Source organism: Carcharodon carcharias, chromosome 18 (genome assembly GCF_017639515.1).
Source record: "Carcharodon carcharias isolate sCarCar2 chromosome 18, sCarCar2.pri, whole genome shotgun sequence".
NCBI lineage: Eukaryota > Metazoa > Chordata > Chondrichthyes > Lamniformes > Lamnidae > Carcharodon > Carcharodon carcharias.
In genome coordinates this window covers 47,292,511-47,312,633 of record NC_054484.1, presented here as the reverse complement: position 1 = coordinate 47,312,633, position 20,123 = coordinate 47,292,511, and the positions used below count along the sequence as shown (strand labels likewise).

At 38.5% G+C, this 20,123-nt stretch overlaps 1 protein-coding gene across 6 annotated transcripts in view; it reads left to right on the top strand.

Moving 5' to 3' along the window:
* Positions 1–20,123, top strand: part of ccdc191 (coiled-coil domain containing 191) — a 52,016-nt gene that overhangs the window by 13,427 nt on the left and 18,466 nt on the right. For 5 of the 6 annotated variants that reach the window (XM_041210602.1, XM_041210598.1, XM_041210603.1 and 2 more), the window contains 6 exons: positions 957–1,135; positions 1,570–1,793; positions 2,407–2,575; positions 8,315–8,505; positions 17,164–17,404; positions 18,384–18,886. In XM_041210602.1, coding sequence (XP_041066536.1) covers positions 957–1,135; positions 1,570–1,793; positions 2,407–2,575; positions 8,315–8,505; positions 17,164–17,404; positions 18,384–18,886 — 1,507 coding nt within the window. The remainder of the gene's footprint in view (positions 1–956; positions 1,136–1,569; positions 1,794–2,406; positions 2,576–8,314; positions 8,506–17,163; positions 17,405–18,383; positions 18,887–20,123) is intronic. The other variant, XM_041210600.1, reaches the window with a different exon arrangement.

The following is a 20,123-nucleotide window of genomic DNA, read 5'->3' as shown; positions in this document are numbered from 1 at the left end:
ACATTTTCTCTCTTCTGAATGCAGTGACTCATGCTGGGGTATGGTTCCAAAATTCTACAACATATAATTCAAAACATAACTACAAGTTTTCAATTTGCATATGATGATGCTGAAGCAAACACCAGTATAAGGGTTTGGGAGTAGCTTTATTCAGTAAGATTAACCCCAACCTTAAAAAATAAATATAAAAACAGGATGTGCTGACACAAATAGCAGCTTCAGACAATATCTGAAAAGGAAAGGTGAACTTTTTGGTTATGACCCTTTAGTTGAACTTTAAAAACATATTTAAACACTTAATTCTAACTTGCACCATATTGTATTTTTATATTTTTCTTCCTACTTTGTATATTATTTTTGAACTATAATTTTACTTTTTTCTTATAATCCATCTATTCTATATAAAAAAACTCTAGAGACCTTTCTTGCTAATAAGGAGTCAGTAGAGAGAAAGTTTAATGCAAGATAAACCTATCTGTAGCCCACAATGCAAAGAAAGTCTCAATGAGTAAACGTGATTGTGGCATTGCCAAGACATAAATTACAGACTACTGCTACCTGTGGATAATGTTTTAAAAAGAAACAAGCATCTTGAAAAGTATTTTAGCAAAAAATAGGAAGAACAAGAAGAATAACAAATAATTTTTTTTCTCACCTTTTATTTTTAGTATTATCAAAGATGTTGGAATATTTCTTTTGTTTCAAAATAGAGCTTTTTAGAACAATGCAGCCAAAGTTGATGACAAGTGAAAATAGACATGACAGTACAGTAAAGCAAAGGTGATTTGATGTTCTAAATAAAAGAAAAGGTTTTGAAAGCCACAAGGAAATGTTTTCCAGTCATTTACTGGGCCATTAACCGTAATTTGGACCAGGGTGTGTGTACATATTATATATACTTAGACAAAAAGTCACCCCTTATTCAAGAGTTACTCATTATATATGTATCATTATAGAATTGTACAGTTATTTGGAACAGGAAAAAGAGAGTGCTGCAGCACAAACCTTCTTACAGCAGCTTCTAGAGACGAAAGTGGTGGAGTCTGGCATTCTTGAGGATCTTGGTGTTGAAGAGGAAAGGCAGCAGAAAAAATACAAAGACCCACGTCTGAGCATGGAGGCAAGGCACCAACAGGTGTGTACCAGGTTGTAAGAACAGTACTGTAGTTATAATCATCATTTTACTTACATTTTGGTGTGGAGAATTAAAATCCATAGCCAATATGCTATAGCAGTACAAGCAAATCATCTCATTTACTGCACACACATGGGGCAGAATTTTACAGCAGCGGGAATTTACGTTCCCACTGAAGTCAATGGGGATTATAATGGCTCGCCACATTTTATGGCCCAGTCCCCGCTGAAACTGGGCTGTAAAATTCTGTCCGTGGAATTAATTTGAATATACTTTTAATGAAACTGACACTATTAAGTATTTTTGGTGAGTTAAATTTTTGATTTTAAGGGGACTTAAAATGTTCCTTTTGTTAAATTTAAAAAAACACACCAGAATCATCTTTAAGGTGATGTAGTTTCACAGGAATAATTATACCAATCTATAATTAAAAGGTGAGAGAGAATCGTCTGAAAAGGCAGTCTAAGTTGGAGCAACAGAAGCAGGAGAAAGCCATGAAGAAATTTGCTCATGTTAAAGCTCAGCGACTGCTTCGGGAAGAAGACAGAAGAAAAGCTTTACAAGCCAAGAAAGAGGAAGAACTTATTAAAAAAGAAATGGTGCAATTACGGAAAGAAATGATGGAAAGGAGATGCATAATGGAAGAAACAAAGCGACTGTAAGTTAGTAATCAGTCAAAGTAATCACATCAAGCTTTTATAGCGCTTTAATTAATTCCGTTTTATTTGGGAGGAGGAGGAAATTAAATTTTAAAAATATTCATTCCTGAAATTAGAATTTGGATTTGTTTTTACCATTCGGAATATTAGGAAATTATATCCACTCATTTAATGATTATTGGAGAAAATTTGGTAACAAATTAATTTGCTCATGTTAGGAGTTGAGACACAAAGGATTCTTAAGAAAAATTAAATGTTTTGCTTCTTTTACCTCACCTTTCCATGTTCTTTTATTTTTAAGTGGAAAAATCCATTCCAGAATTTTAATGAAAAAATTGTTTCCTTGGTAAATCCAGGGACCCACGTCATGAAGCCAGGCATACGATCAACTGTAAGCCTGCTTCCAAGGCTTGGTTTTCACCAAGACCCAGAATATGTACTGTAGGGATCTTTCATGAGGCTTTTTCAGCACCTAAAAGTAAGTGCTAGCCTTTGATAGCATATCTCAGGAGCTCTTGAAGGGTTTAACGTCTATATCAACTTGGTCATTAAAAATAGCAAAGAATCTCTTTAAAATTATCCATCAAATTCAGTGCAGATTTTGTTTTACAGTGAACGAGAACATCTTGATAAAGAAAAAAAACAGAAACTGATGATTCATAAAAAAGTCAAGCAAGCACTGATGGAGTTACAGGAACAGCAGGACCAGGAACGTTGCAAGATTGAGCATCTTCGGATAATGCAGCAAGTTAAAGCCAGAATTAAAGCTTACCAGCTACAGGTGAGAGAAAATTAATAGTCTAAAAGAGTATGGCCTTGCGTGTTGAAGGACCAGATTATTATCCTAGAAACACTACAATAATTTTAGATAAGTCAAAGGTCTGTATTCATCCAGTGTTAGTGCCTTGACTGCATATTCTTCTGTGGGAATTCATTGCTAAGTTCAAGGCTAAATAGTTTATAGCATTGAAGGCTACCTCTGAGAGGGCACAATTTAAAGAACCTCTCATCGGTGTTAATCTCAAGTGAAAATTCAATACCCTTGATAGAATAGGCTCACACCGACATGCCAAGGTGTTTCAGGACAGTATCAGGTTATGAGCCACTTATTAACTCTGCTATCTTGCTGTCCCACACTCACAGCAGAAGGAGGACCACGTAGGCTTTCCATATATTCCCCAGATTTAATCCTGGCCTGTATCATTAGTTAATCTTGTCTGCAGCAGTAGAATTCTGAATTCTTTTCTTATTCATTTATGGGACGTGGGCATCACTGGCTAGGCCAGCATTTATTGCCCTTCCCTAATTGCCCTTGAGAAGGTAGTGGTGTGCTGCCTTCTTGAACTGCTGCAGTCCGTGTGGTGTAGGTACACCAACAGTGCTGTTAGGGAGGGAGTTCCAGGATTTTGATCCAGTGACTGAGAGGAAACAGCGATATATTTCCAAGTCAGGATGGTGAGTGACTTGGAGGAGAACTTCCAGGTGCTGGTGTCCCCATGTGTCTGCTGCCCTTGTCCTTCTAGATGGTAGCGGTCGCGGATTTGGAAGGTGCTGTCTAAGGAGCCTTAGTGAGTTCCTGTAGTGCATCTTGTAGATGGTAGACACTGCTGCCACTATGTGTTGGTGGTGGAGGGAGTGAATGTTTGTGGATCAGGAGTTAATTAAGTGGGTTGCTTTGTCCTGGATGGTGTTAAACTTCTTGTGTTGTTGGAGCTGCACTCACCCAGGCAAGTGGAGAGTATCCCATCACAGTCCTGACTTGTGTCTTGTAGATGGTGGACAGGCTTTGGGGAGTCAGGAAGCGAGTTACTCGCCACAGGATTCCTAGTCTCTGACCTCTTGTAGCCACAGTACTTATATGGCTAGTTCAGTTTCTGATCAATGGTAATCCCCAGGATGTTGATAGTGGAGGATTCAGCGATGGTCATGCCATTGAATGTCATGGGGCGATCATTAGATTCTCTCTTGTTGAAGATGGTCATTACCTGGCACTTGTGTGGCGCAAATGTTACTTGCTACTTGTCAGCCTAAGCCTGGATATTGCCAGGTCTTGTTGCATTTGGACCTGGACTGATTCAATATCTGAGGAGTCATGAATGGTGCTGAACGTGGTGCAATCATCAGTGAACATCCCCACTTCTGACCTTATGATGAAGCAAACTGCACTTGTATGCACAAGAACAGATTTGATGGAAGGCCTTTTCAGGGACCAGTTGGCTGTCACTATTTAGGCATGCATATGTAACTTGTATCAAGCTCTGTATAAGTAATCCATCTCAGTGGCAGTACTTAAGTTTGAGCCCAAATAATTAATGGTAGGGAAATTGATCATAAGATACTGAGGCATCACAGTCAAACCTGTTGTTGATCTCACTGGACGTACTCTTCATGTATGTTCCTAGGCAGTATGATCAGTTGTAGACTCCTTAATACCATCCAGCGAAGATGAACCAACTTGCAAGAAGAAAGGATCATATCTCCTTCCAGCACTTTATGGCTCATTTATGCCAATTCAGCTTTCAGGATACATAAGAAATAGAGCAGGAGTAGGCCTCAAACCTGTTCAGCGTTTCAGTAAGATCATGGCTGCTTTTATTGTGGCTTTAACTCCACTTTCTTGCCTGCCCCCATAATCCTTGATTCCCTTGTTGATCAAAAATCGTTCCAACTCAGCCTTGAATTTATTTAATGACTGAGCTGTTCATTAAATAACTGGTGGAAGAGAATTCCAAAGACTAATAACCCTCAGAAAAGACATTTTTCCTCTTCTCCATCTTAAGTGGAAGACCCCATTTAGACTGTGCCCCAGTTCTAGATTCCCCCATGAGGAGAAACACCCTCTCAGCATCTATTTAAGACTCCTCAATCTTAAATGTTTCAATAAGATCTCCTCTAAATCTTCTATACTTCAGTGAGTATAAGCCCAATCTGCTCAACTTTTTCTCATAAGACAAACCTGTCATCCTAGGAATCAGCCTAGTGAACCTTCTCTGAACTGCTTCCAATTAAAGTATGTCCCTCCTTAAATAAGGTGACCAAAATTATACACAGTACTCTAGGTGTGGTCTCACCAATGCATTGTATGGTTGTAGCAAGAATTCCCTATTTTTATACTCCATTCCCCTTGCCAACCTTCCTTTTGCCTTCCTAATAACTTGGTAATTACTGTTGCTGACGTTTTGTGATTTATGTACAAGTATACCCAGATCCTTCTGTACTGCAACATTCTGTAGTCTGTCTCCATTTAAATAACATTCTGCTGTTCTATTCTTCCTGCCAAAGTGGACAATTTTCCCATATAAACTGTCAAATTATTGCTCACCGTTTATCCATATTTCTTTGCAGTCTCTTTGTATCTTTCTCTCAACTTGCTTTCCTAGCTATCTTCATATCATTAGCAAATTTGGTTACAATATATTCTTCCCTTCATCCAAGTCATTAATATAAATTGTAAATAATTGAGTCCTAGCACTGATCCCTGTGGCACTTTACTGCCAAATTGAAAATGATGCATTTATCCCAACTTTTTGTTTCTTGTAAGTTAGCTAATCTTCTGTCCATGCTAATACATCACCCCCCCATCATAACCTCTTATTTTGTGCAGTAACCTTTTATGTGGAACCCTATCAAATGCCTTTGGGAAATCCAAAGATGCGACATCTACTGGTTCCCATTTTTTTACCTTTGTTTGTCAAAGAACTCTAATAAATTTGTCAAATGAAATTTCCTTTTCACAAAATCATGTTGACTCTGCCTGATTGTATTTTGAATTTTTAAATGTCCTCCTACTAATTCTTTAATAATGGACTTTCCCAATGAAAGATGTTATGCTAACTGGCCTATAGTTTCCTGCTTTCTCTCTCTTTCCTCTCTTGAATAGAGGTGTAGTGTTTGCGGTTTTCTAACCCACTGGTTCATTTCCAGAATCTAGGGAACTTTGGATACTTTCCGCCAATGCATCTGCTATCTCTGCAGCCATATTTCTTTAAGACCCAGGATGCAGGCCATCAGGTCCAAGGGACTTGTTATCTTTTAGTCTCATTAGTTTACCCAGTGCTTTTTCTCTGGTGACCATGGTTGTTTTAAGCTGCTCTCTTCCTTTTGCCTCTTGAGTTTCTGCTATTCTTGGAATGTGTTTTGTGTCTTGTACTGTGAAGATAGATACAGGTACTTGTTCAAGGTCTCTGCCATTTTCTTGTTTCCCACTATTCATTGCCCAGTCTCATCCTCTCAGGGATCAACGCTTACTTTAACTACTCTTTTCCTTTTTATATAGTTGTCTAAGTTGCTACTGTCCATTTTTATATTTCTTGCTAGTTTTCTTTCAAACCTTAATTTCTCCCTCTTATTTTCTTCGTCATCCTTTCGTGGTTTCAAAAAAAAATTCCCAATTTTTTGGCCTATCACTCCTGCAATCTTTGCAGCATTGTAAGCCTTTTCTTTTAATTTGATACTATCCTTAACTTCCTTAATTAACTATAGATGGTGCATCCTTCTCATCGAGCCTTTCTTTCTCTGTGGAATATATTCTTGTTGAGAGTTATGAATTATCTCCTTAAATATCTGCCACTGCTTATATACTGTCTCACCTTTTTCCCAGTTGACTCCAGCCAACTCTTTTTTCATACCTTTGTAATTGCCTTTATTTAAATTTAACATACTAATTTTAGATGCATATTTCTCGCCCTCAAACTCAATGTGAAATTCTAACATGTTATGATCATTTTTGCCTAGAGGATCCCTTACTGTGAGGTCATTAATTAATCCTGTCTCATTACACATTAGTACGGCTAAAATAAACTTTTCGTTGGCTGGTTCCAGAATGTATTGTTCTAAGAAACTGTCCCTAGTACATTCTATGAACTCATCCTCCATGCTATCTTTGCCAATTTAATTTATCCAATCTCTATGAAGATTAAAATTTCCCACAATTATTGCAGGACCTTTCTTTTAAGCCCCATTATTTATTGATTTATACTCTGTCTTACAATGTTGCTACTGTTCAGGGGCCTTTAAACTACTCCCACCAGTGACTTCCTTTCCTATTTCTTATCTCCATCCAAACCGATTCTATATCTTGATCTTCCGAATCAAGATCATTTCTCACAAACGTACTGATCTCATCCCTTATTAACAGAGCTACCCCAACTTCTTTTCTTACTTTCTTTCCAAAATGTCAAATATCCTTGAATATTCAGGTTCCACTCTTGGTCACCTTGTAACGACATCTCTGTGATGGCTGTCATATCATACTCATTTATTTCTATTTGTGCTATAAATTCATCCATTTTGTTATGAATGCTGCAAACAAAGAGCTTTTAATTTTGTGTTTTTACCATTTTTCCCTTCTCTGACCTTATTTGCTGGTGCACTCTTATGTTTGTATGCCCTGTTCCCCCCTGTAATAATCTGGTTATCATTAACCATATTGCTAACCTTTATTACTACCTTGTCTTTTCTCTTAACTTTCCAAATCTCCCCTCACATGAGCCCCCTTTGCCATTATATAGTGTAAAGCCCTATCACAGCCTTAGTTATATGATTTGACAGGACTCTGGTCGCAGCACGGTTCAGGTGAAGACCGTCCCAGTGGTACAGCTCCCTCTTTCCCCAGCACTGCTGCCAGTGCTCCATGAATTGAAACCCACTTCTCCCACACCAGTCTTTGAGCCATTCTTTCAATTCTCTGATCTTACTTACTATATGTCAATTTGCTCAATGCTTATGTAGTTATCCAGAAATTACTACCTTTGAGTTCTGCCTTTCAATTTAGCTCCTTCCTGCTCAGACTCCCTTTGCAGGACTCTTCTAATCCTACCTATGTCTTTGGTACCCACATGGACTGGATTCTTCCTGCCACATACCAAGTTCCTCTCCAGCCCTGAGGCGCTGTCCTTAACCCTGGCAGCAGACAGGCAACACCGCCTCCAGGATTCGTGCTCTTGGCTGCAGAGAAAATATCTTTCCCCTTAATTATATTCTCCTCTATATTACTATGTTCCTTTTAACTCCACCGATTTGAATGGCCCCCTGCTGTGGTCAGTTTGCTCGTCCTCTCTGCAGTCCCTGCTCTTGTCCATACAAGCTGGAAGGACATTGAACCTATTGGACAAGTACAAGGGCAGAGGCTCCTTGAGTGCTACCTTCTGGATCGCCATAGCTGTCTTGTTTGCAGTCACACCCTCCTCTCCCTCACCATGGACCAAACCTGAAAAACCTACCCTAAGGAGTGTGACTACCTACTGGAACAAAATGTCCAGATAACTTTAACCTTCCCTGATGTGTCGCAGTGTCTGAAGCTTGGACTCCAGCTCAAGAACCCTGATCTGAAGTTCCTCAAGCTGAAGACATGATTGCTGTGGATCACACTTGTATCCACCAGCTCCCAAATGCTACAGCTGCAGCACATTACATGTACATGGAATCAAACCCTTATCTGATATAATGATCTGAAAAGGACTAAGCTATTTTTAAACCTAATGGAAATGTTGGTGAACTAATATTTACCATTTCAATCTAGTGTTTACAGAAACATTTTTCAATTTGGTATAAGCTGGTTCTGGAACGCAGGATTAAAATGGGTAAAGCTAGGGCCTTGTTTGATTGGAAGAGTCAGCTTCGAGCTTTCCAGGCCTGGAGAACATATACGTGGGGAAGGAAACTGGAGCAAGAGGTACAACGCACTGAAATGGAGCTACGAGAGGAAAAAAGGTAGGTGTTATGTAGAAATCCATTCTAAAAAGGAATGATACCTGTATTTCAGAAGGTTGTTTCTGATTTATTCTACAGACGGCAGAGCAGAGGGAAGAAAAAATTCTCAAGTTGACCCTCTGCAGTGTAACAAGAGTGCCTTGATAAAACAGTATAAACCCACTTAATGATGCAACAGGAATTTTTTTTGCTGACGCTTAGTGGGAAAACAATCATTATTTCTTCAAGAACTAATCACAGTGGGGCACTTTTGGATGAATTGACGTTTTTTGCAGGGTTTTTTCCCTCAAGTTTCTGCTGCAATCTAATTGCATTTTGCCAAATGTAAAATTTGCCATGAACCAGGGTTGTGCTGTAGAACGTAATTTGAAGAAGAGTTTTCTGCTTTAAAAAGTGTTCCTTGATACATTTAAGAGTGGTAACTTGGTGCAATTTAATCATCAATATCTAGCCCACCACCTGTGAGTCTCCTGATTTTTAAATGACTTTAAAAACTGCACAGAACCATTTGGTATTTATATTGTGTACAACAGTCAACTTTTTAGTATAATGAAATATATATTCTAAAACTTTTCAAATATGCCTAACAGTGTCCTGGAACCCAAAAGAACCAGCTTAATTAAAAAAAAAACCCTCAAAGGCTCACAAATAGGCACAATTAGCGAAAACTTGCCAATGGTGATTAATTTGATTTAAGCGCATGTTCAGTTTTGTGGGCCAGGCCAGCTTCTAGTGCAATGTTTCTTAAACTGAAGCAAAAGATACCAGAAATTCAATTGGCGCTGAATATAATTTGCGCTTGAAATTCTGCAATCTTTTGTGTTAGTTTAGTTGATCTCGGTGAATGATACTGAGAAAACCGGTGCAACCTAGTGGAAAATCCAACCTTTTTAAGTTTAGTTTTCAAGAAAAACGTAGAATCATAAAATTCCAAATTCCTGTGTAGTTAAAATGTTATTTGACTCATTCATTTGTTGTATTCACAATGGCCCAAACCTTCTGATCAGTGTCAGAACCTTACCCACTTATCTGGATATGTTTGAAAAGGCTAGGCTTCTCATCCATGATGCAGAAGAACTCCCTCAGGAATCCACGCAGAGAGCAGCAAAGAGAATCAACGAAGAAGCCACACCTTTTTACAGTACTAGCTGCCATTAGATAAGTTTAAATGCCCAGTGTGAATGTTAGTGAATGGGTAAATGAGTGAATGGGTAAGGTGGGTGAGGTAAGTGGGTAGGGTGGCAGGTGGGTGAGATGGTACAGTGGCAGGTGGGTCCAGTCAGGAGTTGTTGTCAAGTTGGGGGTTAGACAAGTTTGGTCTGAGGGTAATCTGGTCAAGCAGTCAGAGGTGAGCATGGTCGGGAGGGGTTGTCAAGTTGGGAGGAGTAGTCCGATTGTGGAGGGTAGTTGGGTTGGTTTGGCGGGAATATTCAGAGGACCAGTGGGGCTGGAAGGTGTGAAATAGGACCAGGAGTAAGTCACTCGGCCCCTCCAGCCTCCACCTCCATTCAAAAGGTCATGGTTGATCTTTGGTTCGTGGGTCACTGGCACCAGTACTGGGGAAAGTGGGGGCTGTACCATTGGGATTTCTACACCTGAACCATGCTAGGGGTGGTTTTCTAGCGATCCGCATAACTAGCGAAGTAGAGAGGGTTTTAAACTAAACAGTGGGGGCAAGGGATCAAATTTGGGAAGATGTGGTAAATCAAAGAGTAGAGACAAAGCAAGAGAGGTATTAATATGGGAAATGATAAACAGAACATGATGAAGGGATAGAGAGTACAAACCTAAGAGTAACTCAGCAGATAAGGCTAAAGGTTACAAAAATAATAAAAGGACAAAACTAAAAGCTCTGTATCTGAATGCATTTAGGATTCAAAACAAAACCGATGAACTACTAGCACAGATAGAAATAAGTAAGTATGATCTGATAGCCATTTCAATGACATGGCTGCAGGATGACATAGATTGGGACCTGAATATTGATGGGTGCATGATATTTAGGAAGGACAGGAAGCTGGGAAAAGGTGGACGAGTGGCTCTTTTAATTAGCGATGATATTAGCACCATAGAGAGGGATAACCTTAGTTCAAGAAAACAGGATGTAGAAGGTGTTTGGGTAGAGATGAGAAATGATAAAGGCAAGAAGTCACTTGTAGCAGTGGTTTACAGGATCCTTAACAGTAACTAGAAGGTGAGACAGAGTGTAAAGGAAAAGATGGTTGGAGCTTTTCAGAAAGAGTAACTCTTATAATCATGATAATCATGAGGGCTTTCAATCTACATATAGACTAGAAAAATCAGATGGGCAAAGGTAGCCTAGATGAGGTGCTCATAGAATGTTTTCGGGATTGTTTCTTAGAATAGCACATTCTGGAGCCAACCAGAGAGCAGGCAGTGCTAAACCTGGTATTGTGCAATATAGGAATAGTTAATGACCTCATAGTGAAGGCACCTCTAGGTAGCAGCAATCATAATATGATTGAGAGAGAGAAGAGTGCGTCCAAGACTACTATTTTAAACTTAAATAAGGGCAATTATGAGGGCATGAAAAGAGAGCTAAAATGAACTGGCAAATTAGGTTAAGGAATAGGTCAATAGATATGCACTGGCAGACGTTTAAGGGGATATTTTAGAATACACAGAATACACAGTAATTAACTAAAAAAGTTGAAAAAAGTATCAAACTTAAAGAAAAAGCATTTACTTATGCAAAGATGGGTGGCAGGTCAGAAGATTGGACAGAATATTAAGAACAGCAAAGAATGACAAAGATCGATGAGAGAAAGTTCAGAATATGAGAGAAAGCTAGCTAGAATATATAAACAGATAGTAAGAGTTTGTATAGATATTTAAAAAGGAAAAGAATTAACAAAGTAAGCACTGGTCCTATGGAAAGTGAATCTGGGGAATTAATAATGGAAAATAAAGAAATGACAGATGAGTTGAACAAGTATTTTACATCGGTCTTCACTATAGAGACTACAAGTAACACCCGAGAAATAGCTGTAAATCAGAAAATGGAAGGGAGGGAGGTAACTCAAGAAAATTACAATTACCAGGGAAGTGGTTCTGAGCAAATTGTTGAAGCTGCAGGCTGACAAGTTCCCAGGTCCTGATGGACTTCATCCTTGAGTCTTAAGAGAAGTGGCTAGTGAGAGACTTGATGGGTTGGTTTTCCGTTTCCAAAATTCCCTAGATTTGGGGAAGGTTCTATTAGATTGGAAAATAGCGAATGTAACTCCTTTATTCAAAAAGGGAGACAGACAAAAAGCAGGAAACTACAAGCCAGTTAGCTTAACATCTGTCTTAAGGAAAACGTTAGAAGCTATTATTAAGGACGTTTAGCAGGGCACTTGGAAAAATTCAAGGTAATCAGGCAGAATTAACATGTTTTTGTAAAAGGGAATTCGTGTTTATCCAATTTATTGGAATTATTTGAAGAAGAAATACGTGCTATGCATAAAGGATGAACTGTACTTAGATTTCCAGAAGGCATTTGATAAGGTGCCACATCAAAGGTTATTGCAGAAAATGAAAGCTCATGGTGCAGTGGGTAACATTGGCATGGAAAGATTGGCTAGCTAGAGATTAGGCATAAATGAGTCATTTTCTGGTTGGCAAGATATAATGAGCAGTGTGCCGCAGGGATCAATGCTGGGGCCTCAACTTCTTATAATTTCTATAAATGATTTAGATGAAGGGGCCAAAGGTATGGTTGCTAAATTTATGATGACACAAAAATAGGTAGGAAAGTAAGTTGTAAAGCCGACATACGGAGGCTACAAAGCAATATAGATAGGTTAAGTGAGTGGGCACAGATCTGACAAATGGAGTATAATATGGGAAAATGTGAAATTGTTCATTTTGGCAGGAAAAGTAGAAAATAAGCTTATTAGGAAAGCTAATAGAATGTTATTGTTTATTGCAAGGGGAATTGAACACAAAAGTAGGGAAGTTAAGCTTCAGTTATACAGGGCATTGGTGACACCACATCTGGAGTAGTGTGTACAGTATAGGTCTCTTTATTTAAGGAAGGATGTTAATGCATTGGAAGCAGTCCAGAGAAGGTTTACTAGACTAATAACTGGAATGGGCAGGTTGTCTTATGAGTAAAAGCTGGACAGGCTCGGCTTGTATCCGCTGGAGTTTAGAAGGGTAAGAGGCGACTTGATTGAAACATATAAAATCCTCAGGGGTCTTGACAGGGTGGATGTGGAAAGGATGTTTCCCTTTGTGGGCAAATCTAGAACCAGGGGTTACTATTTAAAATATGATAACAAAGATAAGGATAATTTTTTTTCTGAGGGGTGACAGTCTTTGGACCTCTCTTTCTCAAAAGGCAGTGGAAGCAGAGTCTTTAAATATTTTTAAGGCAGAGGTAGATGGATTCTTGATAAGCAAAAGGGTGAAAAGTTATCAGGTAAGTGGGAATGTGGAGCTGAAGTTACAATCAGATCAGCCATGATCTTATTGAATGACAGAGCAGACTTGACGGGGCCAAGTGGCTTCCTCCTGCTCCTAATTCATATGTACTACCTCAATGACATTTTTCTGCACTATCCCCATATCCCATCATAGCTTTAATATCTAGAAATCTATTGATCTCTCTCTTGAATATACTCAATGACTGAGCCACCACAGAATTCCAAAGATTCACCACCCTCCGAGCAAAGAAATTCTTCCTCAACTCAGTCCTAAATAGCTTACCACTTACTCTGAGACTCTGTCCCCTGGTTCTAGACCCCGCCAGCCAGGAGAAACACATTTCCCACGTGTACCCTGTCGAGCCCTGTAAGAATTTTGTATGGATCAATAAGATTACATTCTCATTCTTCTAAACTCTAGAGAATATAGGCCCAGAATCCTCAATGTCTCCTAATAGGACAATCCCGCCATCCTAGGGATCTGTCTGGTGAACTTTTGCACTGCCTCTATGGAGTAAGGAGACCAAAACTACACTACTCCAGGTGTGGTCTCACCAAGGCTGCATACAATTGCAGCAAGACTTCTTTACTCCTGTACTCAAATCCTCTTGCAATCCAGGCCAAACATATCATTTGCCTCCCTAGTTGCTTGCTGTACCTGCATGTTCACTTTGTGACTTAGGAATAAGGGCACCCAGGTCTCTTTAGACGTCAACACTTGCCAATCTCTCACCATTTATGAAATACTCTGCATTTCTGTTTTCCCTACCAAAGTGGATATCTTTACATTTTTCCATATTATATTCCGCCGGTCATGTTCTTTCCCCCTTATCGGGGGGTTGTGGGTGGTTGTTGTGGGTTGCGGGGACCATTGCGTGTGAGTGGAGGGTCAGTTGCATAGTTACCCAGGAGTTAGACTAGGATTTTCTGTCTTACCTGGATAGTTAGCCAGGAAATGTAAGTATGTGGGAATGTCCAAAGTCTCTGACTCTAGCTCAAAGCTGGAGACTTTTTCGGAGGGTCTCAGGGAGCAGAGGAATTGCCCATCACAGGTTCAAACCTCCTGGGGCAATTTCCACGGAATCATCATGTCAGGACTTCCAGGGGTCCCAGTTTGCTTTCTTGGGTTGTATGTCTGGTCTCTGACAATCTGGAGACCAGAAGATGTTGGCCATTGACTTGTATTGTATGAACTGTATAGTATTCAGATTTAATTCCTTGTGATAAGTGGCAGCTAACAATAACAATGCCTGCTAATTTGATCTGGTCTCTTTCAGAAATGAGCTATGAATCGATTGCAAAATGGCAAAGCTTTTCCAATTTGATAATGAGAACAGCACTGAGAATCAAATCAGTTGTGGGCAACACCACAGCCTCATATTAATGTATTTTTTTCTTTTTAAAAATCACTTTTACATACTCAGAAATACAGTTCTGTAAAGAACATATCTTTTTATTCCTGTTGGACTGTGGATTAAAATTATAATGGCTGCAGTTTGAAGGACATGTCTATTAGAACAGTGTGAGGGATATATACAGTGTTGCTGTCCTGGAACAGAGTGTGCCGTGAAGGACAGGATGGTACCGAGGAGGAGCCTAGTCTAATGGGGGACTTCCTGGCAACAAAGTTTTAATTGGCTCCTGGCCAGGTGACCAGGGTTTGTGAGAGAGCAGTGCAGCAGAATAGTCCTAGCCTAAAAGGATAAAGACCTAAAACCTCTCTCTCCTGTGTGTAAGATTTCAGTAATTCTACAATAATAGCTAGCTGGTTTTTTCTCCTCATATCTCTATAACCTGCTGTATGTGTGTTTTTAGGGATTTAAGAAGGGGTAGAGCTTAGGTTATAGAGTTAGAAATTAGTAGTTCATATTTCTTTCTTTTGCCACTGTTTAAAGACAATTTGTTCAATAAACAGTTATTTACTTAAGTTTACAATCCTGGTGCTCATAGTCTGTTAACCTAAATTAAACAATTAGGCGGGTTGATCACATTTTTTCACATTTGTCATGGCTCAGGGTGCAATGGGGCTTGATATTACAGCACACTATCCTCAGTGAGTCGTGACAGTACTTAGGTAATTCATGGTACATATAAGATTGTACAGTGCTCAAGTATACATTGGATGGCAAATCCATAGAGAGGATGGAAAAAAGATTTACCGAAATGATATCAGGGTGAGAAATTTTAGATATTAGGAGAGAGTAGAAATGCTGCTCTTTTCCTTACAACAGAGAATATTAAGAGGAAATCTGATGGAGCTGTGCAAAGTCAAGAAAGGTTAATAAGGTAAATAATGAAAAACTTTTTGCACTGATCGGTGTGTCAATAACTTAAACCAAAATTTGAGTATCATAAAGAATGAAAGGAAAGGTTAGGAGAGGGTTTGACGCAGAGGGTTATAAAAGACATGGCATGCTCTACCAGGAACTGTGATGAAATCAGCATGCATAATAACTTTTTAAAGGGAAATGGATAACTAGTCTTTAAAAAAAAGCGGGGTAATAGGAAGAGATTAAGTGGATAGCTCTTTCAGAGACCTGGCACAGGCATGATGGACTAAATGACCAACCTATGTGCTTGAAAATTCTATGATTTCAATGTCAAGATCAGTTGAGACGTAAATAGGATTACATGTTATCCGTAAATTGGTTTACAGATAATTGTACACATTGGAACTTCAATATGCACAAAAAAGTTTGAGCCTTTTACTCTGCATGTGGCTACATGCCTAACCAGTGAAAAGCAAAGTGATTGCAAAATAGTCACTGGACATGAGTGCCAGTGTTATAGTAGAGTATTTTATTGTTGGTTGCATGATTAGAGATTCTGTTAATCCGGATTGGGGGAAATAAAATGTTGTGGTGAGAGGAGTTGAACGGTACTCACTATTGAATATAGTTTAGCAACAAGAATATGAGTTTCCACATGCTTGGCTGCCTGCTTGCAATTGAAGATCATTCAAGTTAGGGGAGACCTGCCATGGTTCTCGCCTCCACAATTTCTATGCTGAATGCTTGAACAGGGTTCAGAAATTGCATAACAGTATGTACCCTTGACTTGCAGCACTTAACCAGCAGAGTTAGATGGAAATTATAAATTTTCTAGAATGAGATGTAGTGACACAGCTTTTCAACTGACCTTCTCATTATGAACTTTAAAAAATAGCAATGTACTTCTATCATCAAATGTCGCCTTCTCGGTACAAAAGGTGCTTAGCATTCTTGAAATTAGTTCAGGGGTTGCTCAGTTATTTGTCTGCCTGTTATTTTGGAAATATAGAAGTAATATATCAAACTGTAGAGAATTACTTTTACAATAGCAAATGAGTGGTCAATTTGCTCTGGCAGTGATATGTTGTATTCCTAACCCGGGAATTTAAGTATTTGAATCCTGCTTAAATTTACTTTCAGAATTACACACTATTGTCTTGCTAATTTATATTCTGGTGGAATGGAATGAGAAAGAATCAAAAAGATTTCATGTCATGATAATCAATGTGCGTTTGCTGATTTTAGCTAGAGTAGCGGGTTGTTAGCAGGTTATTTGGTATAATTTGCACAGCTTGTTTAGTTAACTCCTGCTAGAAGGTGTGCTTTTGTGAGTGTTGGGTTAGAAAAGGATTGTAATCAGGGGTGATATCCCTCATGATCAAATAACCTGAATCAATATCTTAATGGGGGAATTAAAATATTTTTTTTTAGTGGCCACATCCCAGAAGTGAAGGAATAACAACATTTATTACGCTACAATATTTTCACTAAGATTTCATCACTTGAAATTTTTATGCTACTGCATTTTTGTTTTATTTGTTTCCATGAGAATTTCAGTAAAGCATAATGGCAGGAATGTAACAGTTTTGAATGGAATTTCCCCCAGCAACAGAATTATAAAAATTAGGTTGTATTCAGAGGACATTTTGAATAACGCAACGCTGGGGTGACATACTGGTGAGTTGTAATGGCAATCAGGCGATGAATCAAGTGTTTCACATTAAAGTGCTTAATTCACTAAAACAGCTTGGGTTAAATTTGAATTTATTTTTTTCTCTTCAACGCTTTCCCCACCACCCTCTCCCCAGCACCCCATAAGGCTGGTGATAGCACCATTTGATACTTGCTCCAACAGTTTTAAATATTTAGCTCTTTTATCTTAAAAAAGACATTTTATTGAAGTCAAACTAGATATTTATGAAGTTGAAAGAATTAACACACACTCTCTCTATTGTTCATAGAAAAAACCAACTTGCAACAGAATGTAACCGCAAACACAGGCTCAGTTACTGCTTCACAAACTGGCAACTATGGTGTAAAGCTGAGAAAGAAAAGAGAGAGCTGGAGGCAAGCAAAGAGGAGACAAAACAAAAGATGGCTGCACTACTGGACTCAGCATGTTCAGGGAAATTGTCAGCAGATTCCAGCAGAGTTTCAAAATGCATAAGTGAGACACAGCAGGTTGATCCTGCTCAAGAAGTGGTAAGGGGATAAGCTAGCCCTTGAATTCTTAACACTTGTATAAAGTTAAACTATTGTGAAATACTAAATTAACCCAAATAGGGTTAAGTTTGTGCAGTTTTACTTGCAGTTTTTGAAGAAACTATTACTAGATCTTATAGTTCATTGAATAGCTGCCTCATAAATTAATTCACTACAGCTTTGATATGTTTTACAACTGTTATTAATTTGAATGGTTAGAAGTCTGTTCAGTGATGCAATTTGCTATTTGTATTTAGACTATATTTGAGCCAAGAGTCCAACAGTGATGGACTGAAATGCTCCACAAGCTTGGATAAAAAATGTTTTCATGTGTGAAAAGATAATTTTCATTATTGCTGAATTAACAATGTCATCGTACTGCTGTCTAATACCGTCACAAAGCACAAATGATGGCCAAGGCAATGCATAACTGTGTATGCTCCTTTTATCTCTTTATAATGAAAGAGTCAGAGTAAATCATAAACAAAGGCTTTCCCTGCAACAAAAAAAAGGGCAGGATGATGGCTCCACAAATTCCGTCTTACTTGTTCTCTTTTCAAAGCACCAAGGTCTACAGAGTCATCAATTAGAAAAGCAGGTAATCCAAAATGGATAATTAAACAAAGAAAATTTTCAATCTTCAACCCATGAACAGTTTGACCACTTCCCCCTTCTGGTGCAGCATCAGTGTGCTTCTCCGAAATTCCTCGCCCCTATCCCCCACCACCTTCCCCCTGCCAGGGCAGAAATACACGAGACGTCACAAGTGGCAAATATCAATTGCCTTGACACCAGGACTATGGGGCAGGGCTAGGGTGTACTAACAGGGAAGTGTCCCATTCCACTGCACTTCAAATGACACGGAGCTTCACGAATTTCAGGTATTTTGCAGTATGAATCATATACATTGGAAAGATTTTCTTTTGTACAAACTTTAAATTTCACAATATATTTAATACTACTTCTAAAATAATCACAGGAAGAAGAGAATAAACAGGACCCTTCTCCAATCAATTCTCGGGTAAAAGAGAGCAGCAAAACTCAGCAGATCAGAGTTGCAAGCCCAAAATATGCTTGGCAGGTTACTCACAAGCATGCCGCACTGAACTCAGAGGAAAGAGCACACATACAAGATGCAAGTAAAATCTCAAACTGGTACCAGGGAAGTCAAACACCCAATTCTCCCACTGCAGGGAGAATGATCCAGCATTGTCAGGGCATCTTTGAACATCGCCACAGATTCCAACAGCAACTCATTGAGAAACAAAAAAAACAACTTCAGGAACAACAGAAAACAATTGCAGAGCTTCAGGATAACCAGCACTTGACAATACTGCAGGAAGAGGCAAAACTGGCATCAGCCTTAACTGTAGCAATTGGTAATGCAGTACAAATGGTGCAAACTCAGGCCAGTCCTCATGGTAGAAAACAATCTGGAAATGCCCAGCCTAAAATGAAAGGCACTGCTGTGCATATATCCAGGTAATGTTATCTTTACAGGCAACATTTATTCATGTTTAACTACAAATATTAAGATTTTTGCTTTTAAATAAACACTACATTGCCTCTCTGTGACCTATATTGATGGAAGCCACAATACTTCACCTACATAAGTGGATGCATATTAAAGACCATTGGAACTTGAAATTGATTTGTAGAATTTGCATTTTACATATCCAGGTGGTGAAGGATAGAAGCGGAACCTAATCTTTACACACTGAACTTTTATTTAAATTAATACATAAAACAAAAACATACCTCCGAAAGCAACAACCACAGATATATTGATATAGTAAAACTTGCTTGTAGAAATGTTGTAAATGAGGAACTATTATTATTCAACTTTCTGTTATGACACAGCAATTTGGCAAAGGTTGAGTTATTTAAAATCCCAGAGGGAAATTTTAAACAGCTGTCGTAACTTGTAATTTCAATTGGTATGTTTTGAGTTGCAGCTCGAAATTCAGGATTAAGACCACGAGTTCTCGAGAGGTTTTTATTTCAAACTAAATGAAACATTTATTAAATTACAGCTATCATAACTTCTTGACAAATTCCCAAATTAATCTCCAGTAAGGCAACAATAACCAATAGACTTAAACAGACACTAAGCAAACCAATTTTCACCTTATGAATTCAAAATGAAGTTCCTTTCAATTTGTTCCTTGCAGACACGGTGGTAGGTTTACAGGCTTGGATCTTAAATGCCTCTGACCTGCACATACATACTCCTTTCTGTCATGCAGCCTCTCTCTTTGAATGTAAATTCTCATTGTATCACCAGGCTCTTTGAACCCCTTTCATAGTACCAATTTGCCCCTTTGAACCCCTTTCATAGTACCAATTTGCAGTGTGAATCATATACATTGAAAAGCTTTTCTTTTGTACAAACTTTAAATTTCACAATATATTTAATACTACTTCTAAAATAATCACAGGAAGAAGAGAATAAACAGGACCCTTCTCCAATCAATTGAATGCTCTATTCAACAAAAATGCAAATGTACCCTTTATCTTACTGTTTACATCTCAAAACTATTATACATCAAACTACCCAGATGTTGACTTTAATCCAATTAACAGACAGAGGCTAAATCTCTATTTAAATAATTTCCAATAATATTATATACATTAATATCTCTTCCTGACATGTCACTATTCAGAACTTTAATCTCTTACTAACATAGGGGAGAATCACCCACCATAACTTCAGCAGTAA